At 37.1% G+C, this 26,974-nt stretch overlaps 1 protein-coding gene across 5 annotated transcripts in view; it reads left to right on the top strand.

Annotated features, from left to right (window-relative positions):
- Nucleotides 1-26,974, top strand: part of Cpq (carboxypeptidase Q) — a 368,009-nt gene that overhangs the window by 175,083 nt on the left and 165,952 nt on the right. For all 5 annotated transcript variants that reach the window (XR_779292.2, XM_010619585.2, XM_019206825.2 and 2 more), the window contains exon 4: nt 17,845-17,956. Coding sequence is in view for 4 of the 5 variants with exons in the window: in XM_010619585.2 (XP_010617887.1) it covers nt 17,845-17,956 (112 nt within the window). In the remaining variant the exon portion in view is untranslated. The remainder of the gene's footprint in view (nt 1-17,844; nt 17,957-26,974) is intronic.

Genomic DNA, 26,974 nt, shown 5'->3' with positions numbered 1-26,974 from the left:
CATTTGAGAGAGATCTATCTCCCTATTTCCCATTATCTTTTGTTTTGCTCTTTATTTATAATTTTGGTTTCTCATATAAGAGAATCCATGTGATATTTAAACTTGTGTGCCTGATTTATTTCACTTTAACTTTATGTCTAAAGTTGCATAATCACTCATGCTGTCTTTGAGTTACTATTTGCATTGAATATCTTTCTCTGTCCCTTCACTTTCAATGTATGTCCTTGTGTCTATAGTGTGTTCCTTATAGTTGAATTTTATTTTACTTTAAATTCATTCAGATACTTGGTCTTTTGATTGGGGAATTTCATCCATTGTACCCATTTAATGCCCTTATTATAATGGAAGAATTTACTGTTGATGTCTCATTGTTTTCTGTGAGTCTTATAATCCTTTTGTTTGTGTTATCTTCTCTTGTTGCCTTTATATTTTGTTAATTTTTTAATTGATATGCTTTGATTCTTACTGGAATCTTAAGCATTGTGCTTCTTCATGTGTTTCGAAATTTTGGTTTGCTGATTTACTTTGCATAGGATGGGATGTTTTAAATTTGGTTTTTGGTTGTATTTTATCTCTTTGGTCTCACTATTTTTTTCTCTAAAAGTTCTGCAGTCATTTTCACCTTGCCTGCAATATTCTTATTCCAGAACCAGGTTGTATTACATTCTATCAGCCACCTATTCTATTGGTGAGATTGGGGAAGTTATTCTGCTTCTAAGACAATAGGTTGAAAATTGAATGCTTGATTCTGAATCATGCCTGATTTTGAGTCATGCTTTTATCTGTTTCTCCTCAACTTTTTATAAAGGCTCAAACGCTTATAAATTTGTTATCTTTTTCCAAGTTTTCTTCATTGTTTTTAGCCCCATCTTCTAAATCCAGTCTCCATGGTTGGCTTCCCACAGTTAACCTGGCTTAGGTCCCTTTATCCCCAGAGAAGCATTTTTAGATTCTTTCCTTACTGAGCAGAATACTGAGTTGCCAATGCTAACTTCTGAAGCCAGACCCTGAAGATCTCCTGGCTTCACACTTACTTATTTTTTGAGACTCTAATCTATTTCTAGTCCACAGTGAGAGATGCTTATCTGCTTCTTGGAGCGAAACTCTAACCTTTGGTTTTCACTTTTTGTACTTCATCTCTAATTGCTACATTTGGAACAAAAGATTCTTACAGCAGTGTGAATTTGCTGAACCATGTTGACCAGAAGTCTCATCTTTAACTTTTAAACATTGTTTTATTCCTGGTCCACATTTCTTGCTTGTAGCTTTGTATGGTTATGACCTTTAAAGAACAAAATAAAGATTATTTTTTAAAAATATACTCATTGCTGAGATAAAGTAAGTTACATTAACCAGTGGTTGGAAGTAAACTTCTGCAATGGGTTTATGCTCCTAAAATTGTGGTCAAAGTAATTAGTGAGGAATGAGTTTCAATTATGTATTGATCACAAAAATTTATGTTATTTTCTTTCAGAGACTTAGCTAAAGCTTGATTGTGACTCATGTCATTATTAGACATTATTAGAATCAACTTGAGTGGATTTTACTGTATTCCAGGCTGTGAGAGAAACACATGTGAAAGTAATAAAAAGGTCTCAGCTGAAGGCTGGGGTAGAAGGCATGTTCCTCCCCTCTGCCTTGTAGAAGTGCCCAGAATCAGAGATGTCAGCCTTTTATTTTCAAACTGTGCAACTCTGTCCTGTTCCCAGCTTCCTACCACCAGGGAGTCTATTCCTTGCCACCCAACTGCTTGAGAATTATCATCCGGGAGAGCCATTTTTACTAACAACATACACTATATCATCAGGCATTATGATAATAATAAAACATATAATTAAATCCCAAAATGGATTAGGAAACTAGATAGATTGAGTATACACTGGCTGCCAGGCAATGCATTAGGCCCTTCCTTGCGATCACTGTTCCAACAGCACTATGGACAGATGTTGGTACCCATTTTTAGATTTGTAGAAATGGGAGCTCAGAGAACTCAGGCAGCTTGCTGAGGGTTCTTGGTAACTGGTGGGGTAGACTTACAATCCTGGCCTCAAATGCCTGTGGTCTTTACTCTGCTACAGTAAGAGAGACAAGGTTGAAACAAGGTTGAAACATGCCCTGTCTTACTGCAGCTTTCTCAAAAAGCAGATGAGGGTCAAAAGTGACATATTGTTAGATTACAGGGATAAAAAAGATGCAATCATGGTCATTTCACAGGCCATTTCAATTTTCTCCTTGATTTTTCAAACAATTCTGTACTTAAACTTGTCTACAATAGTATATAAAATTGAGATTTTTTTCCCCTTTGTTTATTCTTCATTCTTGGCAATCTTTACATCTTCCTACAGAGATTGTGCTCAAATGAGGTGTCAGAAAATGCTTTTTGTCCCTGATTTAAGCTTCTCATTTCTACATGAAATGTGCCAGACTTTTGATGCTTTGTCCAAAGTCCAATTTTGGACCCTCTTCCATATTCAAGGCTTTCTTATGGAGAGAGAGCCATTCTGGGGCCAGTCTTTCAAATCTGTTATTGCTGTGATTGCTATTGGAATCATTCATAAGATTAGCCAAAACTAGAACAAAACTAACTGCAGGTGGATGGGATTTTGGTCAATTTCCTGGTTACCTTGCACCTCAAGTTCTTTAGAGAGGACAGTGTGTATAAGATTGCTTGCTGTAACTTTTTCACCTGCTGCATCCCTTCTTTGAAATGAAAATGTAACTTAGCTCTTTCGTGGTGTATGGATATTTCAAATGGAGTTAGTTCATGCTGTTTTAAATTAGGCTTACCAAACAACATTTTTAGAACACTTGTCACATTTCTAAATAACATGTGCTTGTGATTGATCTTGTCTCTCATTCAAACTGGCAGCACATAGTATGTTAAGCCAGTGCATGAAGAAACAGCCTTTATGAAACTTCTACAACTTCCTAAGTAGATCTTTCCTGGGGGAGAATGGTTTGCAATGTCTGAGGTCATCATAAGGTAATTATGGTATAATCAAATGGCAACATTTAAAGAATTCATGCCGTGTGCCAGGGAATATGACAATGATAAATATCCTCCAGTTAATTCTCACAGTAGCCTTCAAAGTTAGTTTTGTATGATCACTCCCATTTTACAGATAGAGAAGTGAGGTTCAGTAACTTACCTATGTCAAACTGGTAGGGATAGATTGTTGAAAACACTTATTATACCTATGCATGCAAGCATAATTTAGCAGATTCATTTTTAGCATACATAGTCAAATAAAGAAAAGCAAGTTTTAAAAAGCAATCAAAAGAAGATTCTGCATCCTCTTTTGTGAGGCAGGCAGAGAGAAATGATTAAAATAACCATTACATCTGCCTCAGGAGTCCTGGGTTCTATTCTCAGACCCTACCTCCTGGGCAAATCTCTTTACTTCTCTGTGCAAAAATAGAGTGTTGCCCATTAGCTTCTAAAGTCATTCTAGCTTTAATAGAGATGAATGTAGAAAAGTAAAAAGGAATGTGGGCTCACTGTAGCCTTCTGAATGTGTGAGATTCTATGCAGTTCAAGAGAAAAGTAAATTATGAGTACTGTCAGGAAGGTTATCTTATTACATATAGCATACAAAAGTTAGTGGTATTTGTCCATACAGGTTCACCTTCTACATCTCCAAAACCCTAGTGGAATTTGAGGATGTTCTGAAAGAAACATCAAAATGTCATGATGAGACTATTGTGAAGGATGAAAAAGGAAAAAAAGAAACTCACTTAAAAATACCTAGAAATCATAGGTTTTTTATATTCCATACTTGAGAAGGTAATCTTAGCGTAAAGAAAACTATTACTTTACACAGTGAGTGATAAATTTATATAACTTTGTACTCATGGGTGGAATAAAATAAAAACAACGTTGAGAACATTTATTCCAGTGCAGAAGTGACAGTTCTTATTGGGTTATCAAAGGACACTCTAAAGTCCGGCACTGAGCGTGATCAGAATTACTGTCCTCCACAGGAGTCCCGTGGCTTCCAGTAGAAGTTGATTCCCTGTGGCTCCAACCAGGAAAGCAGATGTTTAGGCATCAGAAATTCTTTAGAATAGCAGCTTTCCTTGACAGTAAATATTACTATATTATAAAAATTTGTTTCACTTCTAGCAGATGAAAAATCATGATAGAAACTTATTCTAGGAAACATTACTAGTGGCACATGAAAACATTAACAGTTTTTTCTTGCTGAATGATGGCCAAACTGTGCCCACTTTTCCTTTCAGAGTGGTAGAATCTTCGTGTTGAGAGTGTCCTCAGAGCTTGTCTGCCTCAGTGCCCACCTCCCGCTCCACCGCATCAGGTCTGGGGTCTGCTCTCCTCCCGTCTCTGCTGCAGCGCTGCTAATAGTGTACAGCTCCCCTCCTGGAGAGCGCTGTGCCCTTGCTGGTGCATCGGATTTATTCTTTTACTGAGTTGAAATCCACCAGCATCTGTCCTCTTTTCACTGGCTTTACCTATGGCCAACCTTACTCCACTTGCAGATGAAGCATCTGGCCCTGTGTCGGATTTATTCTTTTACTGAGTTGAAATCCACCAGCATCTGTCCTCTTTTCACTGGCTTTACCTTTGGCCAACCCTACTCCTCTTGCAGATGAAGCATCTGGCCCTGTAAGTCTTCTCCAGGGTAACAGAGCTCCCCTGGCTTTTATCAGTGACTACTGGTTATATGGATGAATGGATTTACTTTGTCAGACTTGTACTTGCACATAACACATTTAATCATGCCTCACACTCCCCTCGCACGTCCCTACCACCCAGTTTCCCGCTCTATGGAGGATTGTACCGTGTATGCTGTATTTTAATCATATTATTGCCCCCATTACTCACCTTTACTCTCCCCTTTTTCCCTTCCTTTCTCTGTTAATAATCTCCCTTCCACTTTGTTGCTGTCATTTTAGATTCCATATACTACCTAGGGAGAAAATGCGGTATATGTCTTTCTGGGTCTGGCTTGTTTTCCTCAATCTGTTGATCTCCAGATTCATTCATTTTTCTGCAAATGACAAAATCTCACTCTTTTTATGGCAGAGTAGTACTCCACTGTGTAAATCCTATACTTTCTTTATCTGTTCATCTGTGATTGGCACCTAGGCTGGTTCTTGGCTATTTCCTCGTGTCGCACTAGACACAGATATTCCGGTACCTGATGGGGAGCTGACTTTAATTTGTTCTTTAAAGAATGCATTTCCAGACACTGTAAAATTCTGACAGCTCTTTTGGCAAAAGTCTTCTCCTAAAACTATTCATAAGCATTCTGGGGGGGGTTGGGGGTTATTAATTCAGAGTAAAGAGGAAATATTTCTTCATATAATGAGAAATATTATTTTATTTTTATCAGTGAATTCTAAACATTTCTTTAATATTGCTCCATGCTGTTAGCTCAGTACACTCAGTGCCATCTGAATTGTCCTGGTTGTCACAGGTTGAGCTTTTGTTAGTGTGCCACATGCACATTTGTATTTGTTTCTACTGAATTATCTGGTTGATTATAAATAATTTTTTCTACTTCAGGATAGTTTACAATATTGACTATTTGGCCCAACTTATTTAACAATGAAAAATAAAATTCTTCAAGGTATTGATGAAAATGTTGATCAAAATTGTATCAAGGGCTGGGTTGTTGGGTGGTATTAATACTCAAAACTTAATGAGGAAAATAATTTTGTAAAATTTTTACTTTGTTATTTATATTCCTTGATCTTGGTTTAATTGTATGGCCTATTAAAATGCATTGTTTATGCTAATACAAGTTAAATTAATAAAAACTTCTTTTTGTCAGCATTTTCATTACTTCAGAAAAATGCACAATTGAGAAGAGGCCACTTTTCTCTCAGAGACTTTTTTAAGTTAATTAACTATTCAAAGCATATGGCTACAACCATTGGATGAAATGTAACTAACTTAATTGTGAGAATACACTCTAATGTCAAGGTAATTGGAGAGGCATGGATGACATCATGCATATTGAATTCAAAATGTAAAATCATAATGTGACATGTGTCACAATACCCATTGATAAAAAACTCAATGTGTTTTTTTAATAATCTTTTATTTTAACTAATGATTTTGGAGAGAGGAAGTTAAACCATCCACTGTCTTTGGTGGTTTCTTTATGTTCTGCACATTGCTTTGTGTTTCTATTAGGTTCATTTTTAAAATAGTCTTTCTTCATGGATGTTCAGTCTCTAAGCCAATATTTCTTCCTTTCTGCCCTGTAGATCTGCCTTTATAAAACCTTATGATGGTCAAACTCCTTTTATTCCTTGTACTTGAAGTTTATTTTTAAGGTATCAGAACATCAGTTTTCTGTCCTTACAAAGTGTGACCATGCTTTATGTTAGCTTTAGATTTAGAAGAAATCACATTTGGGTAATTCATTTTGAGTTGAGTTGCAGAAATGTTACAGGTTTTATCTGCATTTGAGCTATCAGTTGCTTTTGATTCTTGAGAGCCTAAAGTTAACACTATTCTTCTTCATGCAAATATATTATTTTTGAATATTGAAGTTAAGCTTCAACTTCCATTTTAAATGGAAAGAAAGAGTTTTTCATTTTAGGTATACAAGCACAATATATACTTTTCCTTGGCTCTTCCAGCATTTTTATGAAGTATAATATTAGTTAAGATGTCTATCTGTCCCTGTCCTTCCCAGGACCTGTAAATTTCCATCAAAATAAGGCAGAGATCAAGATTAATGAGAAAAATAATATTCTTTGAACAAGAACACAAGAAAATGAAATGTTCAATTTTTGCAACATAACACTTCTAAAGCAAAATATACTGATGGAAATGTGAATTGTTCCCTAGGGTCTAAATACAGAGATTATGACCTGAAATGCCTTTCTTGATAGTGTGTGAGGTTTAGCATGATGACAGGATTAAAGACCAAGAGGTGCTGTGCATGGATAGCAAGCTGCTGCTCATGCAGGCATGGATCCTTTCAAAGTAAACTTAGATCCTTGACACACTCTTCTGAGGCTAAGAATCATGTCAGAAAGAAATCCTCTAGTGGAATATCGATAACATTATTTGTCTGTATTTAAACTAGAATTTGTTCATCCAAATAAAAGTTGTTTTCGGGTGTTTCTACCCTCAAAAGTCATGGAGCTACCTCAAAGTTCACCACCAAATCTTGAGATTTGAGATGTTTCCTCATTGTTACCATTGTCCAGGAAAACAGCAGGCAGGACCAGAGGAACAACTTGGATGTTTGATGTAGAAATGATTTCAGTAACTAATTTAAACTACACAGGGTATTGTGGCTGAGTATTTTTCAAAGCTATGTAGGCATCTTGGATTTTAGAAAACATTGTGGATCAAGGAAAATCCTTTAACATATAACCCTAAATAGTCAAAATATAAGTCAAAGAAAATTTCTTTTAGCAACTACACCTTTACTCTTATTTTAAAATAATGGAAAATTGATGATTTCCTGATTTTCTTGTTTAAATTATAGTATACAGGCATCTATTTCTATTCTTTTCTTTTTAATGCTACACAACTGTGCCTGACAAAAACTAGACATGGTAGTGTGTGAATGGTTGTTAGAAAAGAGAAATTATGGCACCGTTCTTGGATTTGACCATGGGAACAATGATTATTATTAAAATACAAGTTATTTTACTTTTCTGTGTCTTTTCCTGCCCCTCCAGAAGTTCCAGTATAATTCAACTCTTCTGGTCCTCTCATCCCTTCAAATGAGACAATTTGTCCTATGGTTGCTTAGGTTAAAGAAGAAGGAATTCAAAGGATGTTTCTTTTCCTCCATTTCATCAAAAGGATTTCCTTCTATTGACATTCTCTGCAGTAGCCCATGCTCAAATCAATGTTTAATCAATTTCAGCCATTTCTTCCAAATATACTGCAGTCACATTTTATATCTACCCAAGGTTTTCATGATCCACAGATAAATTGGATCCTTCTTGTTTTATCTTCGGATATCAGTCTGGTAATGTGCTCAGAGATTTCAACCCAGAATAGTCACGATTCTCCTTTTATGAGTTCAGACCAAGTGACCTGCACCAATAAGAGGGTACAGTCTGGGAGCAGAAGCAACTTTTAGGAGTAGCTGTGGGATGCATGAACATTTGGACAGATGACTCATTTTCTTGGGAAAGAAGTTTATATCCTACAAGCTAATACCCACCAGCTTCACTAAAAAAAAACTTGAAGATAAGAAATCAATTCAAGAGGAGTTCAGATGTTTGTTGTGTGGTCTCTGAATGCACCCTGTATGTTAGGAGCTTAGCTTTGTTCTGTGGACCACCTAGCCTGAATTGTTGTGGAGGAAAATATTTGTTCAAACACTGTCCCTTTTGTCTGTGCTGGGCAGTAACATACTGCACGTGGCAACTTCCCACTGAAAGTTATTGCTATGTTTCCAACAGGGATTAGGAAAACACAGATATCTTGAGAAAAGCCTGCCCACCTGTGTTTAGAATGTAAAGTGTGAGAGGATCCATAAAAACCAAAAAGGAGATAAGGAGATAAATGCCCAGACAAAAATGTGTTGAGGTTCTCGAGACCTTTCAAAGGACAATTTTTTCCCTTTAAAGTAGTTAGCAGTTCTAGATAATTTCATGCAATATTATATTATGGCAAACCTTGAGAGGTTTTACTTATCCCTCCTCTCTTAGCCTTCCATCTAAGACCTAAAATTGTATCCTGTTTTAGAAGCTCTCTCTAGAGGGAAATTTCCCATAATTTTCTCCCTGATAGTCATTTTTAAAAACTTCTACAAGAGCCTTCATCAAAACATTCTGGATCATATGATTATCATGCTCACTTCCAGGCCTGGCTTCCTTTGCAGTTTCTTCTGCTGTTCACCTCCCCCATGGAGGGACCATGCTCAGCTAAACTCATTAGTAGGTCACTTCTTAACCTTTTCTGTAAGGCTAAATAATAAGAAATGTTTTTCCTCCTCTTTTGTAGGTCATATTTTTTTCAACACTTTAATGATGTTTGTTGTTAAAATTTGACTGGGGATTTCCTAGATCTCAACATGCATTAGACTTTGAACTCTAGCCCTAGGACTCCCCTGCCACCATTTGAAATACACCCAGTGAAGTTAAGGGGAAGAATAAAGTGTCTGCAAACAAAACAAAATGCCACAAAATTAAAAACCAAAAACACTGGCTTGTTGTCTTTCTAATTTTTGACTGAGCAAGATGTTTTTAAAAGGAGGCGTGAATCATTGCCAGATGAGAATCCCATTTATTGATAATTGATCAATAAGAATGTGACCAGGTTCAGATAAATACTGTACAGTTCATACAATTTTCACTTAGGGATGTTGAAAGCTAGGCATGCCAAAAAGAGAAAAATAACAGCAATGGTCCTGCCTTACTACTTTTGATACATATACAGGTTCTAGTTGCCAAGGGCACTTGGAAAGTATTGAGCCATTATTGCAATGTCTTTTAGTGTGCTACTAGATACAGCTATGTCAGATTTGTACACGTTTATTTTATTGATTTCTAGTTTTTTATGGGAAATACTATACTTGTCAGATTCTAGCATCAAGATTATGATAACTTTGTGAGTAAATATAGACATTTTGAACATTTTTTTCTTTGCTTTGACACAGCTGAAATACATAAATCTGACCTGAAGTAAATGCTTGATTGAATTCACTTATAAAACTATCAAAGGAAGATCTTTGATAATTCTTGTGATTGCTTTATATAAGACATATACACAAGTATATATCTATACACAATCCAGACAACAATGAAGGAAGGATCTTACCTTGTTTCAGAAACAGAACATTAAGCCAGGCATGGTAGCGCACACCTATAATCCCAGGACTGGAGAGGCTGAGGCAAGAGGATTGCCAGAAGTTCATCGCCAGCCTGGACCACATAGCAAGACGATGTCAAAATTCAAAGAAAAGCAAAAGAAAAGAAAAATGGAAAGGAGGAAGGGGGAGAGAAAGAGGGAAAGAAAAAAGTAAGCAACAGAACTATACCAGTGCCTTGGAAGCCTGTGGTATACCTCTTTCTAATTGTCTCCCCCTCTCTGCCCTAACCCTATCCAGATTTTTGTTCTGAGGACCATTTAAATTTATATATATAATTGTAAGTCATTTTCATGTTTTATAATATTCTATTATATGAGTACCAAATTTATTTATCCATCCTGTTTTGGTTTTTTTTCTCATTGAGTTAATTGGTATATTTAAGGTATATAGTACAGTTACATTTATCATTGGGATCTTGTACCTTTACACGACTGGTCTTGGTTCTCAATTTTTCCCCTTACCCCTGCCCTCCCTTTGTTCCCTCCTCCCTTCCCTATTTACAAACAGTTTCTTTCCATTTTTTCATTTTCTCTTATTTTTTTCTTTTCCCTTATTTCCTTTCCCCTACCCTTCCTACTTCCCCTACACCTTTAGCCCTTTTCTTCCTATTTCACATTGTCAATTATACTATTAGGATCTTAGGTACAATTACAGTTTTTCACACCACAGAAACTATTTGGTACTTACACATGTGTAACTTATTTATTTCACTTAAGAGTATATCTTCAATATGCATCCATTTTTCCTATGAATGACTCTATTTTTTCATTCTTTGTGGCTGAGTAGTATTCCATTTTAAAGAAAATACACATCTTCTTTATCCAGTCTCTGATGGGCAAATGAGCTGTTTCCAAATTTTAGCTGCTATAAACTGTGCCATCCTATGTTTGATGAACATGCATATTGTATTTATTTTGAGACATTGTGTTTGATTCTCTGTTTCTATTTTGGTACTTGTTTCCTGGAACTCAATTCCCAGAATTCTTTAAAGTGGAATTGTTGGATTGTGAGACGCACAAAAAAACTTCAACTTTACAAGGGTATGTCCACGTGTTTTCCTAAATGATTTTAAAAATTTTCTACCAAAAATGAAAGAATTTCTCTTACTCAGAGTTCTTGCTAAGACCTCATCTTGTCAGATGTTAAGCTTATTGCCAGTTATATAGAAAGTACTATCTTGTTGAGAATTTAATTTACATTTCTCTGATCAATAATGAGATTGGTCATCTTTCAAATGCTTGATGTCTATTTGTAATTTCTTTTTGGTGAAATGCTTGTTTATCTCTTTTACCTATTTGTTTTTGTGTTGCTCATCTTATTCTTGCTGATTAGGAGCTTCTCTTTATCTGCCTTAAGTATGAATCGTTTTTGATTATATATTATAAATATATTCTCCCTATTTGTAGCCAATCCTCCTGTTCTACCATTTCTCTTGATATCCATGGAATCTTTACTTTATTATAGTTGAACTTAGGCATCTTCTCTTTGTGCTTTGCATTTTTTTGTCTCGTTAAAAAATTATGTATCTGAAGATACATAATTTTTTCTTAAAAATATTTTAATTTTTGACTTCTACATGTAAGTATTAAGCTAGTGTATAATTATGATTACAGCATATGTTTCACTTTTAGCATTCACATTTGACTTTTTTCTAGTTTTTATATGTCTAATGAAATTTCCCATCTTGTCATTAGATCCATGAAAATCTTAATCATATGTTTTTAAAAAGTTCTTGTCTAGGCTCTTGAAGGTGCAAGGTCCTAAGATCAATCCCCAGCATAAAAAAAAAAACAAGAGTTCTTGTCTAATAGTTTAAATGTCTGGGTGATACTTATTTGGATCTGGTTCTGCTGAGTACTATATTTTATGCATACAGGTCTTTCAATTTTGTGCTTATTTTGTATCACTTCATTTCTTATTTGATGCTAGACATTGTATATAAGAGGACAGTACAAACCCAAGAGAAAGTGTACTTATGTCCCCACATGTGAATACCTCTCCTGTCAAGCTCTGAAGTGAGACTTGTGGAGTCAAATCTCAGAGTTGAGCTGGAATTAGATTTCATTTCTGCTCTTTTTATTTTTAAATTTTGTATTAGAACATATTTGCAGTAGATAATGATTATATTCCTCGTGTGGGGTTGGTACATGTATGTAACACAGCTTAATTCTTTTAAACTCCCCCCCCTCCTCTATGTGCCCTCTCCCTCTGTCTCTTGATCTCCTTCTCACTTGAGAAAGATCTATCTCCCTGCTTCCTGTTACTGGCCTTTTAATTTGCTCTTCAAATCCTTGATGCTCAAGGCTGGTGCCGCCCTCTTTGGGTTTGGAGTTTGGGTTGCTGGAGGAATCCTCTTGGTATTCTATCTTACCTTCAGCTTTCAGGCTCTTTTTCTGTGTTAAAGAAAGTGTCTTTCTGTGCTTATTTCCTTCACTGGTTGTCAGCTGTTGTTACAGCTCTTTCCGTGAGTCAGTGTGATGGGGACAAAGTAGTTCTTGGTCCCTTTCCCTTCAGTCTTAGCCACGCTGTGTGTTGCACTATTGGTTTTCTACCTTCTTCAGTATACAGAGACAGTATTTTTAGTGTCATGGCAGGGAAGGAGGGCAATTTCCTGCCCTTCTGCTCATAGTCCCTGACTTCAGCCTGGAACTGGCTTGCAGGACACTTCGGTCACTCTTGGGAGCAGACCACCAGCCGGCTTCCTTAGGAGAAAGGTCTCGGGGGCCTGCTGATTCGAAGCAGCATCTGGCCATTGCCTGGACCCTGTACCACTGAGACAGGCTCTCCCAGGCTTCCCCCTTTCTCCCAGTCTTTCCGGGAAACACCCAGCGGAGGCCTATGGGAAAGATCTGGGAAATGAGGAACTACTGCCCTGAGGTGAGGGTTTCCTGGGATTCAGTCTCTTGCTCACTCGCATTTACCCTATAAGACTTTGTTAGTGTTTCCATTTTTCCTTTCTGCCTTTGCCCCCTCTTGCTCCTGTTCCTGTCACTGCCAAAGACAAATAGTTTATATGTCCCCTCTTCCCTTGAATTCATTTCATCTGGTTGAACTATTGTCAGATCTCTGATGCACTTTAAAAAGTTATGATTTTTATGGATTATCGAGCTTTCTCTCATTTTTAGGGTGGGGACAGCATTCTCTTGTGGCTGTCTGCATTTTCAAAGGAAGCAGGCTGATATTTCCTCACAAACTCCAGTCCCTGTCTCCTCATCACTACTTGGGGCACACCAGGCCTCTCCCCAGTCTGTGACGTGCTCACTTATCCCCACCAAGAGCTTCTACATGTGTTTCCACGCTGCCTGGAATGGTCTTTCCCTAATTCGGCATGCCCCACTTTCTGAGCAGGTCTCTGCTCAAATGTCATCTCCTTAGGGAAGAGACCCTCCCCAGCATTCCTACCTAAAATAGCTTTGTTTTTCATCCATTCCCTGCCACCATCCTTCTATATTCTTTTCTGCCTTTTTTCCTCATGGTCCTTAAAACTACTCTTATATTGTGTTTATTTATTTTCCATCTCTGCAATCAAAACTAAGACATTATTAAGGCAGAATATCTGCTTTTGTTTGTCATTTCTGTATTATAGCAAGAACTCAAGTTGCTGAAGGAAGTTATACATGTATGCCAGAGATCTTGCATTAGCCAATTTTCATAAGAATTCACTTCCTGCAAGACTGTTCTATCCTTCTTGCTCAAATACATCTATATCTTACTGTGTTTTTCTTCATCTTTTATCAGGCGAGTCCACTAGGACTCAATGTCTCCAAATAACCAGAACAGAGAAGTGAGGGTTTGTCTTGGGGGCTTTTTCTGTCCACCCTTGACAGGCCCATGGCTGGCATGCAGAAGGCCATGCTAAGGCCAGTCTAATTTCTAACCCTTGTGGTCTTATAACCAGTGCATTTCTGCCCTACTCTGCAGGATTTTCCTCCCACTCCCTAGGTCTGGGTCTTGGCAGTCAGGCTAACATGTGCCTCCCAAAGAATGATTCAGAGCCCTGGAATTTCTGTTCTGCCTTCCTAGTTATTTCGTTATGGCTGCTATTGCTGTTGGTGTCATTTGGAACAATTTGACCCTTTACTGTGTTGGAAGAGAGGCTGTTGGGAAAGAATCTGGGGGAAAGGAATTGGTCAGTCCCCTACCTACCTCAGAAAGAGCTCATGAGGTACCCACAGCCTGTCCCTGTTGGCTGGAGTCCTTGTTTTTGCTCTAGGGGCTTCATATCTAGCAACAGAGATGAGTAAGGGACTATGTATTTTCCTGTCTTTTACCAGGTGATAGTTTATCATGAAAATGGGATATTCTATAGCTCTGGGCAGCCTTTTTTGGTTTTGTTTCCTTAACTAGAATCCAACTTTATTGTAGTTAGTGTTCCTTTATGCTTGACCCTGACCTATGGGTGATTTTCAGTAGCCTTAGCCATGTGAGTTTTTATATTTTTCTGGTTTGTACTTTGAGAAGCTACATTAAGGAATACTAGCCAGATCCTATTTTGAATGAAACCTTCTGCACTTGTATTTTCTAGATGTGTTGTAGAAGATTTTGCAGTTGGGTAAATTTAAGTTCATTCCAAATGCTACCGAGCAAGAAGTAGGGTTTTGAGGTCATTAATAGTTACAAAAATACACCTATCTTATTATGGTCCCCCAATATTTTTTCTGATATAACAAATATTTTTAAGACTGTCATAATCAAAATTATATGTAATTATTCTTCCATGGCTCTGTGTCAAAGACCTTATCCTATGGGATCTCATTTAGTTTGCTGTCATTCAAAACCATCTTTCCCATATTTTAACTACTAGTTTAAGTAACCATTCTGTTTTGGAGAATGGAGGCATTGAAGAAAACAGAAAGAAGTATGATTATAGTACAACTTCAAATATTGTGAAAGGTAAAATAATAGCTCTCTTGATTTAGTTACTCTTATATGCCATCTGACTAAAAGTTCCTTAAAGCACATTTTTATATTTTTACTCCACTGCAGCCTCTTTGAGAAAATGATTTTGAGGGTGGTGAAAATGTTGACTAATTGTGTTCTTTGTCTCACATGGGATTACACCATTTTCTAAATCAGAAGTTCCTGCTATTGCAACATGTTCTTTTCTTTATTCTCTGTGTTTCTTTCCTCCCCCTTAGAAACCATCCATTTGGGTTCATTACTGGGCCATTTGTTAGTCTGGGGCATTCTTCTTGTTTGTGATGACAATGAAGTCATCCTAGGCTGGGTCTGCGTGCAAGTCAGTGGGAGATCCTGCAGCTGCCTAGTGAACCACTCAAGGCAGAGTCATTCTGATATTTTAGGCCCAAACCCCTGTTTTTCCCAAAGTAATATGGAATTTTTTTATCTAGCAAGAAGTTTGATTCAACTTTGGTTTGCTTGCTACATGCTGTGTATAGATATGAATCTGTTGGTCTTTTTATTGAAGTATAATATTCTCAGAGAAAGCGCACATATGCTAAGTGTATAATAAGATGAACTGTTATAAGCCGCTGAGCACACCTGCCTAACCCACATCCACACCCACACCAGGAAACAGTGTGACTGGCCCCCTAGAATTCTCCTCGTGCCCCTTTCCTGTCCCTAGCCCTCTTCATTAAGGGGAACCTTTTCCTGTTTTATCAGGTTTTAAACTTTATGTGAATGGAATTATACACAATGTATTATTGTTTATCTGGCTTCTTTCTGTTTTCATTATGCTTATGGAATTTATCCAAATTTATCTTGTATTATGTTTGTACATTCTCACTGCTTTGCAGGGTTCCAGTGATGGATACAGTGTATTCATTCTACTGTCAACAGTTATCTGAATAATTTCTTTTTGGAGGGAAAGGGGGATTATGATTAATATTCTGTTGTGAACATTCTCATCTATCTCTTTGGGTTAAAGTACACACACACACACAACCTATGTGCTTGTTGGACACACCACAGAGTTTGTTGTAGGGCTGGGGTCACAGGATGTGAGCATATTCATCCATTAGTTTTCTAGGCTGCTTTTGTGAACTGCCATTCACACCAGCAATGAACAAGAGTTCCAGTTTCTCCACTTCCTCACCAATACATTTTGTCTTTGCCTTTTTATTCATTTAGTGGCCATGTATTGTGTGTATTTAATGTATATTTCCCTGATGATAATCTTTTGTGTGATTGTCAGCAATATGTAGATCTTTTTCTTGGAGAGGGGGGAATTATCTAAGTCTTTTTTTTTTTTTGGTACTGAGGATTGAACTTGGGTCCTTGCACTTGCAAAGCAGGCCACTGAACCACTGAGCTAAATCCCTGGCCCCTATTTAAATCTTTTGCCCATATTTTCTAACCAGTTGACTCTTTTTGCTGCTATTTTACAAGAATTTGCATTATACCCTGCATCTCAGTCCTTTTTCAAACATAGGAATATTTCCTGCCCTAGTGCACTGCCTTTTCATTCCCTAAATGGAATCTTTTGATGAACAAAGCCTAATTTTTAACTTTTTCTTTGTGATTTTTGTGTCCAGTTTTATAAATGGCCTACTCTGAGATGACAAAACTGTCCTGTGCATTTCTCTAAAATCTTTATTTAGGTCTGAAATCCATCTGACTCGGTATTTGAGATATTATATGAAGTGTAGAGATAAAGATAGTTTTTTTTTCATATCAATAACCCATGACCTAGTGTGTTAACTTTTTCTCATTGTTGAGGCAAAATGCCCTACCTGAAGTTTTTGATGAACAAAGCCTAATTTTTAACTTTTTCTTTGTGATTTTTGTGTCCAGTTTTATAAATGGCCTACTCTGAGATGACAAAACTGTCCTGTGCATTTCTCTAAAATCTTTATTTAGGTCTGAAATCCATCTGACTCGGTATTTGAGATATTATATGAAGTGTAGAGATAAAGATAGTTTTTTTTTCATATCAATAACCCATGACCTAGTGTGTTAACTTTTTCTCATTGTTGAGGCAAAATGCCCAATACCTGAAGTTAAAGGAGAAGAGGTTTATTTGGCTTACATTCCCTCATTGGCTGGCTCCAAGGCAGGGAGGGCAAACAGACATCACAGAAGAGAAACAACATGGGGCACACAAGGTAACAAAGGCAGCAAGGGACCTTGACAGAGTGTTTCTGTCCCTTTTATCCTATTCAGACTACCAGGATTAAGGCGGTGCCAAATCAGTCAGTCATGGTATTGGTTTACTAATCACACACCCTTCATCCTAGCATCACACACTCCAGATTCACCCACTTATGACTGCAGGAAGCTTTCGGGGGATGTCTACACGAAAACAGTAACACTTAGCATGATTTTCCTTGTTTTGTTTTTTTTAAACTTGTTTAAATGTGTCTATAAAGCTTAGTTGCAGTAAAACGTTTTTCCTATATTTTTAGAGGTTACTCATTTATCTTGAAAAATATTTTAAAATTTTGGTGATTTAAAATTTATATTATCTCTAGATTTATTTGACACATATGAATTGGTATATCTCTTTAAAGTTTTTCTGTTCAATTAGATCTAGTTTCTAAATCTAGCCACTTATTAATTCAATACAAAAGTAATTTATAATGTGCAATCTTTATAAAACATCTTTTAAAAAATCTTTTAAATCTTTTAAAATCTTTAAAAATAATTGTTCATTTTTTAAATCTGAATTCCAGTTTCTCATGTTTTTGATGTGATGTGTCCTCTAGAATTTGAGACTTTTGAGAATATGGTTAAAATGTTAAGCTCCATTTTTATGTCATTTTGGTTTAAAACTATGTAATGATGTTATCAAACATCTGTCAGTAATAAACCAATTTCTTTTGTAGTCAAAATTATATTAATAAAGAGTGGTACAAGGTGAAGACTTTTTTTAGTATTAGAGCAGCCTTAGACTCCTTAGCTAATTCCTCTATGTCAAATTTTTCACTAGTGATTGCCCATTTCTTTTAAGACTTAAAAATAGAAAAGAAAATGTAAAAGTTTCATTTTTGTATTTGGAATGCCTGTGAATTCTTCCTCTTCAGTGTCATCATTGCTACTTTTTCCTCCTTTTTATGATTTGTTCTAGGTTGTGCTGGTCAGTGGACATCTGGACAGCTGGGACGTCGGGCAGGGCGCCATGGATGATGGTGGAGGAGCCTTTATATCATGGGAAGCGCTCTCGCTTATTAAAGATCTTGGTAAATATTTAGAAAATCATTAACCGAGGTGTGCGGATCTTAGCAGTGACATGTTTAACTCAATACACAACATTCACCAAGATCCTCCTGAGGTTTATATGTTTTGTCAGTTGATTTCCAGAAAAGAAGTAATTTATCCCTTAAAGAAAGAAATTTTTGTTCAAATATACTGCAGACATCCAATGTATCAGATATTATTATCAGCCACTTGGGAAAATGAACAAGCAAATAAAATTGAAGCAAGTATAACTGCATGAACTACAGACTATATAAGGAAACCATGACCAAATGCAAAGAAAAATCAGCATGTCCCCCTACTTTGTTTTCCTTATTCACTGTAAAACACCCATCAAGCTGCTAGGATGAAGAAAAATACATCTCATTCTTCTATGATAGAAATTAAAAAGAATGACTTAGAAGTAGAAGATTGATTCCCATATAGTGACAGTAGGAATCCAGGCTGAGACATTGAAACTTTCAGTTAAACCTAGACGTGGGTAAACTTGACAACATAAAAAAAGAATGGCTAAAACCAACAGCAGCTTATTTTGCTGCTCATATGTGCAAGCAAAACCTATACATTTCCTTTTCATGTGCTGGTCAAAATGGTGAATTTGATTGTGGTTAGAAATAGTTAAAGTAAGAGTCTGTATCAGACCAGTGGTGATTTAAAGTGCTTTGTCAGCACATTGTCTTGACCCATAACTGTGAAATAACCTCAGTTTCAGATGAAAGATCACAGTATTCCACTGCTTATTTTAGTATATACAGGTCTAAATTCATACTTTTCCTATCACTTTTAGTGAACGTTCTTTTTTGGGTGGTGGCGGGTACTGGGGATCTAACTCAGGTCCTTGTGCGAGGAAGGAAGTAGAACCACTGAGCCAAACCCCCAGCCTAGTGAATGTTCTTCATCTATTAAAGTTGCTTATCTTCTTTACAGTAGATGGTTTTAGATGAATCTTTGGTATACTGTATTAATTTATATCTTACTTGTGTTTTAAAATGGAGAAAGAGAATAGCAATCTTCCTTTAACTTCTAAATAAGCTGATGTGTTTCAAATTTGGCATGATGACACTTAGGATGAGACAATTCTTTGTTGCGGTGTCTGTCCTAAGTATAGTAGATATTCCATAGCATCCCTGGCCTTTACCAGTAGTTGACTGTAGTTCCTACCCACCCTCCTCAAGTTAAGATCACTAAAATGTCTCCTGGCATCGATGTCCTTAGTTGGGGGTGCCAGGCATAGTTGCACTAGTTTGAATCCAGTTTCTAGATAACTTGAATATACCATCATTTAAAAAAAAACTAATGGGAAATCTTACATTGCACATTCTTACACTTTTGTTATCATAACAATATATAACAAAAAAGATATGATTCACTGGGCACCTACTAAACTTTTCATACAGCCCTTCATAATGCGGGTTGCACAGAGAGGTTTAGAGAATCTCCTCTGTTCTTCAAATCCTTTAAATACAGTTGGAGAACTACTCATTCCACGGCACACATGTAAGGGCTGGTCACAAAATGCAGTGTATGCTTAAATTAAGAATGTGTTATAGTAAAAGTCGCATTGCTGTTAATCGTCCTCCTTTCTCACACACTTATCCCATCGCTCTTGCCACTTTATGGAGCAGTTATGGAAGTCTTCTTTCATGACTTTAGAAGATGTGATTGAAAATATGTTGAGTGCAGCTGCTGAGTGCCATCCACCAGAAAGGCAGGTTCATGAAAAAATTACAGCATGTCTTCATTCATCTTCGTAGTGAATCTGACACCATGAGATGACTGGCTCTTACCCAAAGTCAAAGGGACCGTGAAAGGTAAATATTTTGAATCAGTTCAGAATATCAAGGCAGCCAAGACAGTGCAACTAAAGATACTCACAAAAGAGGACTCCAGAGCTGCTTCAGAAAGTGGCAAGAGTGATGACATAAGTGTATACACAAGAGGGGGAGTGTTTTGAGGGGAATGAATGACTATTTAAAAATTTTAACATTGCATGTTTTGATCACACTGCATACATAGACTATTAATATTGATTTAGCTTCAACATCTATTCTTAGAATTGGGTAAAGTTTCAAAGAGAAATTGTCCAGAAAAAACAAAACAAAACAAAAAAACACCCACATTCCTTCAGAAAGATCTGGGAGATTGAATTTTCTCCTTTTTTTTAAGAGAAGCTTTCTCTTAAAAAGATTCCTGTGGCTGCCTGTTCTTTCTTCACTCACATCATTCCAGAATGAAGTGGATTCTAAAAAAAAAGCAGGCAAAAGTCACACATTTTTCCTCTGTAGAGAACACAGATTGGTATTCTGGAAATTAATTTTATTCCTGTGCATTAAACCAGCTTGATTGAAAACGAAGTAGCTGAGTGAAAAGAGAAAGTAGACATGTCTGAATTTGATTTTGGATTCCTCTGTGCTACAGATAACATTTCTGGTCTCAGGTCAGTCATTTGAACTCTTTGGACTTCATTTTATTGGTCTCTATTCAATTTTAAACTTTTGAAGTATTTTATTTGCTCTAGGCTGAAATAAAATTTTGCCCTCTTGAAGCTCTGAATCTCCATACTCTGACACTCAGTATGGAATCCTTAATCACTGTTAATTGAGTTCTATTCAATTGCATGGATAAATGTCAAACAGCATGCAAAGGAGAAGTATCTTTCCTACAATTCTGAAAGTACACTGAGTTCACTTGCTTTTGATGGCTGTTGATCACTCTTTTCAATTCACAGCTAAAAATCTCTGATTTTTGATAAGCACTTAAATATATGAATACAACTCAACTAATAGTATTTCTTTTGAGTAAGTGGTAGGAGGCAGTATCGTACAGTGGTCTAAAAAACACAGGAGCTCTGGGATCAGACTGCTTGGGCTTCTCTCTCAGCTCTCCAACTTCCTGGTTGTGTGTCCTTTGGCAAATTACATTACCTCTTGGACCTCAGTTTCCTTATGTAGGAGGTGAGGATAGCAGTGATTCCTTTCCACACAGTTGCTTTGGAAACTAAATCAATTGTTTGCATATGATATGTAGAACAGGGCCTGATCCAATCCAAATTCTCAATAAATATTAACTTTTGTAATTTAATAAGCATGACTCTGAAACAATCTTTTTAATATGAGAGGATGGTAATTTTTTTTCAACACCCACATTGATGATTACCTTGCCTCCTAACTAAATATGTTAATTATAATAATGTAACTCTAAGACCAGCTGCTGTGGTCTCCCTAAATATTCTTTCCTGTAAAAGGAAAGCGTCTCTCATATTCTGTCTCTTATATGGTGGAAACCTAATGATCCCTCTACTTTCTCTACTTACTTATTAAGTTTTCTAGAGTCTTAAATATCTCCTGGTCGCTTCCTGTATCTATGTTCTTCTGATGTTAAGGGCTCATATCCTCTTTGCATTTCTTTCTTGCAATCACATCCATTATGAATTACTCTTTAATTTTAAAATTGTTGTGGACTTATTTATATATTTAGATTCTTTTTGCAGTGCTGGGGATTGAACTCAGGGCCTTGGGAACAAGAGGTAAGTGCTTGACCTTTGCGCTACATTCTCAGCATTATGTTTTTTGATATGAGGAGCTGTGTCCAACATGTGACAAATGAGCTATGAATCAAGGCTACTGATGTACCTGACCAAGAAACAGGGCCATGGGCTTGAGGCCAAGAAATAGGTTCATATTTATATTACTTAATTACATGGTGCCCAAACTGTTTAATTGGTAAAATATGGAAGCTCTGTGGAAATCTCTTTTTGCAAGAAAAATGAAACTCCTCTTGGATGCTATTTCTTGGCTGATATGTCACACGGCATGCATGTCAGAGTCCCTCAGTGGCTTGTTAATTTGAAGTGTTGGCCCAGTGGGGCTCTCTGATATTTCAGAATCTTTTAGAAGATTCATCTTTCTGGTTATCTTCTCCTTCATCCTGTACATCCTTAACAACTCCTGTAGATTCACTCTTTTGCTGAATCCCTTGGCTTAAATTACATTGAATTAGTCAGATGAGATATTTGTACTTTGTAAATATAATTGGTCTTTCCTGAAGAACTGTCAACAGAAGGCTATTTACTGTGATGAGCTATTGAATACTATTTTGTGTTTGTGGCTTACTGGATGTGAAACTGTTTATCTGAAATGTCATTTCTTGGAATATTCTGGTGTTAGTGGACAAAGCCTATGGCCAAAAATGCTATACTTCATTTAAAATGTTCATTGGGCAAAAAATAAACTACCATCCATTGCAAAATTCTTTCAACTTTATTGTCTTCTGTGAAGTTAACATTTTGTTTCCAGCCCCAAAGAAATGAAAGAAATTAGAATGAACGTTATTACCTAGTTGTTGAAATGTGGGATATATAAGAAACATCTTTCCCAGGATATTTACGTGTGAGCACCTTGATTGTAGTTATTATAGAACTTGAAAGTCTATCTCTTAGAAAAATACTGTGTTTATACAATTCTTCCCTTGTTCATGCAATGTATTGCCATTGATATGTGTTGGTCCATGTCTGTGTACCATTTGTGTTGTCCCGAGTGGGGTGAGGGGTGGGGTCGTGGCCCTTCAAGTCCTTGAAGTGGGAGAGACAGAGACATATGATTCAAAAATGACACTGCAAGTATTGTGAGTTCGCCAAATGTAATATATACAAATTATTTTTGGTGGGGAAGGGGCCAGCATGGCTTGGCTGGGTCAGGGAAGGTCACCTGGATGATGTTTGAAGGTTTCTTTCATAAAGATAAATAGGATTTTCTGAAGCAAAAGAGGCAGAAAGAGGATATAGAAACATATCCCAGCAGCATATAGAATTACCAGTTCTGCATATATTAAAAATGCATAGTAGTTACCATCGGTCTTAGGATGGGGAAGGAGGGGCTGCATAATTGCAGGCGTTGCTAATTTTTTTACCTGATATGTTTACATAACATATGATTTTTGTGCAGAAGGATGTTACTTTAATAATCAAGAAAAAGCCCTCAATAGTCCACTAGCTTCTCTCTCCCAAAAAAGAGGAGAAAGAAAGAAATACCTTTACCAGGTACACTGTTAACAGAAATAACAGGGCAGAGGTGGACAAAGTAGGGAGAGTCACTTGGTAGCTACCAGGTCTTCCTGGCCCAGGATACACCCATGGACACGGCCAAATGCAGGCCAAAGCTTCAGTGCACTGATCCCACTACAGTTAGAGTTCTTTGCAGACATGTCAAATGTAGGGATTCTCCTTAGAAGTAGGGTCCTTAGCTGGAACAAAAAAGTTCCCTTTTCCTAGGCCCTGGTAAAGCGTGCCTTGGAAAAGCTGTAGGAGATCCAATTCAGAATAAATGAGGGAAGGAAATAAATATCTTCCACTGAAGTGGAGGTCCAGAGAGCAAGGCTAGAGATGGGCTGAATCCCTAATACCAACGTGGGACTAGCGGAAATGTGGAAAGGAGATCCCACTTAAAGAGCCCTCCCCTTGGGATCACATTAGACTTCTGGGCATAATAAAAGTACTAATAGCTAGGAGGATTAGGTGGCTTCTGCACAGTACTATATGGTAGGCATTGTGCAGAGCCTCTACTGTGCATATGCTCTCTCCTTCCCCCAGGCAGCTCCAAGCACTAGGTAACTCGTTATATCATAATTTTGAGAAACTCCTGTTGCTAATTTCTTTATTCATGAAAATATTTGTTGAAAGAATGTTCTATGGGTGCAGTGTACTTTAAGATACAGTGTCTGGTTTGGTGTTGGAGGTAGCGGAAAATCCAAGAATACTCACTCAGATGCACCTCATGGAACAGAGTACAAATGGCCTTTGGTTTGTATTCATACTAAGTTTTCTAGCCTGCCTTTGGGTGCTTACAGTTACCAAGACATCCAACATGTTGGAGCCACGTGATTGTTCACTAAGGTTGGAGTAGTAAACATTTTATTGTGATTATTCTTGAAAAGAGTTGTAGTCACCCAAGTTCAAACTCTATCCAACAACTGACTGACTCCTTAGTCACATTATCTGAATCTATTTTATTTTTCAAAATGTATTATTGGAAATGTTTGAAAGATGCTGTGGCCTCTCTCTGCCATGTTTTTCTGCAAATCTGAAGTTGATAAAATTGTCTTTTCTCTGTACTCCCACTTGGATTCTCCTTTTCCACAATTATTGTGAACACAGGAGGGGAGACGGTGGCCCTGGGAAAGGTATCCTAGTACATTCGCTGATTCTTTGGACCTTAAGAGAATATACATTTGCTTGTGAAGCTGTCCAGATCAAGATCAACTTGTCCAAAGCCTTAAAAATTCCCCCTTAACATTAAATTTTATTAACTTGAATGTTAACATGTACACAGTTGTTTGGTTTTAGTTTTTCAAAGCAAGTTATGCTTCTAACTTTATAATTGCACTTAGTATGGCAAATATCTGTAACAATTGAAGAGTTGGAATTTTATAAACTTATTTGTTTCTCTCCTTTTTTCCTTTCTTTTTTGGTCACTTCTGAAAGTAGGTTAATGGTAATGGGGTATTTATTACACCTCATGTGCTTTTGAGGATGATCTTCCTAGTTTTGATTCAAATATGTTATTTCCTCTAGTTGCAAGTTACATACCATCTGGCTTTTCATAAAAACCTATGGAAGATACACATTATTTTTCAGCTAGGAATTTCTGAGAATTCTTTCTGAGGTTCAAATACATTTATGAGTTTCACTAATACACTAAACATCCTAATATTTCATTCAGCCTACATAGACATTTCTGCTAGCATTTGCAAAAAAAATGGTATTGTGTGCAGATGATCTATAAAATATGTCATGGGATAAAGTAAGATTTGTTAAAAATGAGTCTCTTAGGATGTGGTCTATCTTTTAGTTTCGATATAATATGGGAGATTCTGTGATCATTTTTAGAGCTTTAGGCTGTGTGAATATTGCTACTACTATTTTATCCTTTGGCCAGAATATACAATTTCTGTGTAGAGATAATCACAACTCGGGCCCAGTGGCATACAGCATCATGAAGAGCTCCTCTCTGTCTGATAGAGAGGAAGGGTCCGGTGAATGCTGGGAGAAGAAGGGTTGCATAGTTCCCCTTTTCCCATAGCATGCTCAGCTGCCTCTCCCACATATGCTTTCATTTGGCCTGTAAGTGGGAAAATGGAGTGGTAAAGGAAGTGGAAACTTAAAAACTTGGTGTTATTTATCTTGGAGAAGAGAGGCCATGGAAAGACTTAATAATGTAACTTTATTCCCAGTGGATTCCCTCCTACCCAAGCGTGGGATGCATAAACATCAAGGGTAGGGCTGTTTGGAAAACCCAGCTACTTCCTTGAAACAATACCATCTCAGATCTGTGTGACTTGGTTCACAGCGATCTCTTGCTTCAGCACGTGTTGCATGCTTAATGTTGGGCAAATAAAATGGACAGAATGCAGCTCCTTCTGTCAAAGAGCTCATGATAAAATAATAGCATTGGCTTCACATGCCATGAAAAGGTGCATGCACAGTGGGAGAGGAAAGAACGGAATCAGCGCATGGAAGTCCACAGTTTGAGAAGTGGAGCTTGCTTCTGTAAATCTAGAGGTAATGAGAAATGAGCCAAATGAAAGGTGGAGGTCCATTTGTGAAGGGTACTGGCACAAAGCTGAAGTTGGAGTTGGTGCTAGAGGCAGCAGGAGCCGTGGCATTGGTGTGAGTGAACTTCCTTTTAAACTCAAGATGTCAAGTGGGCTTTCTTTTTAAATTCTAAAATGTGACACGTAGAATGGAGGCACAGAAAAAACTGAACAGGGAGATCCCAGAGATATTGAGCCTGGAAAATCAGTTTTAATTACTAAGCAAGATATTTTTTGTTATGTGGTTGATGAGCCAGCTTTGGTCTCTCTATGCTAAATATACCAAGGAGGAAGGAAGCGATGGGATTTCAGATGTTCCTCGCCTACACGTTTTTCTGCGTCATGCTAATGCTGCATTTGGTAAAAGCTGTGGTTTACCCAGCTTCCAATAAATTTTGTTTCAGTAAACTTGCCTAAAAACGGAGGCCTAAAAAGAAATAAGAAAATATACTGTGAACATCTGATCCAACCTCCATGGTTAAGAGGATTTAAAAATTGTCATCAATTGTAGGGTTTAGTTTAATTTATATGTAGGCTCCTGCACTCTTGTGAATATTCTCACAAGGCAGCACTAGGAAGGTACTGGGGAAACAATAGATTCAAGGAAGTACTGAAAGAAGTGGACCATTTTGAAAGTACTGCACGTATTAATAACCATACACCACTCTCCTCAGATAGATCATCATCGCCTATGAGTCTATATGTTCAGTCCATGTTTTGCCTGATTCCAGCATCTCCAGACTGAATGAGATGACTCAGCTCTCTTTGAACTTTTAGCCTTTAAAATTCTTTCCTTAAATAGATCAAAATCAGGAGGTAAAGGAGAGGCAGCGTGACACTGAGTAAGAATGTGTTCTATATTAGAATATCTTGTATTCAATTCCTTCTATGCTGCTTAGTATCTGTATGATCCTGGACAAATTACTTAGTGGTGGTGGTGGTGGTGGTTGTTTTGCAATACTGTGGATTGTTCTTTCCAGGGCCTTAAATAAAAATTCTTTTCATTTTTCGACACTGTGTCTTATTAATTGGCTAAGCTGCCCAAGCCTACTGCCTGACAGCTGTGTATTGTTACCTCTGGCAAGTCACTGGACATGAGTCCCTATCAGCAAAATAGGTGACAACACTCTCCTAAGGATTAAACATCATATAGAAGATGCCTATCTATAAGAGTTACAAAACTGGAAAATATATTTGATGGCACAAAATGGGAGGAAAACCACTGTGGCAATGTTGCCGCACTTTGTGACCGTCTCTCTAGCCTGAAATTGTTAACAATTTTAATAAGGAAAATCTTCACCAGTGTCCTGTAGCGCTTGACTAATGGCATGTGTTTAACATTTTATGATATTTCTTTAAAGAATTGACAGTAGCAGTGAATGCCCTGGCTGTAAGACTTAAGTGAAGTACTGTAC

The sequence above is a fragment of the Fukomys damarensis genome, unplaced genomic scaffold, assembly GCF_012274545.1.
Source record: "Fukomys damarensis isolate Sample0158 unplaced genomic scaffold, DMR_v1.0_HiC HiC_scaffold_5, whole genome shotgun sequence".
Taxonomy (NCBI): Eukaryota; Metazoa; Chordata; class Mammalia; order Rodentia; family Bathyergidae; genus Fukomys; species Fukomys damarensis.
Note: the sequence above shows the minus strand (reverse complement) of the source record. Positions and strands in the feature narration are given on the sequence as shown.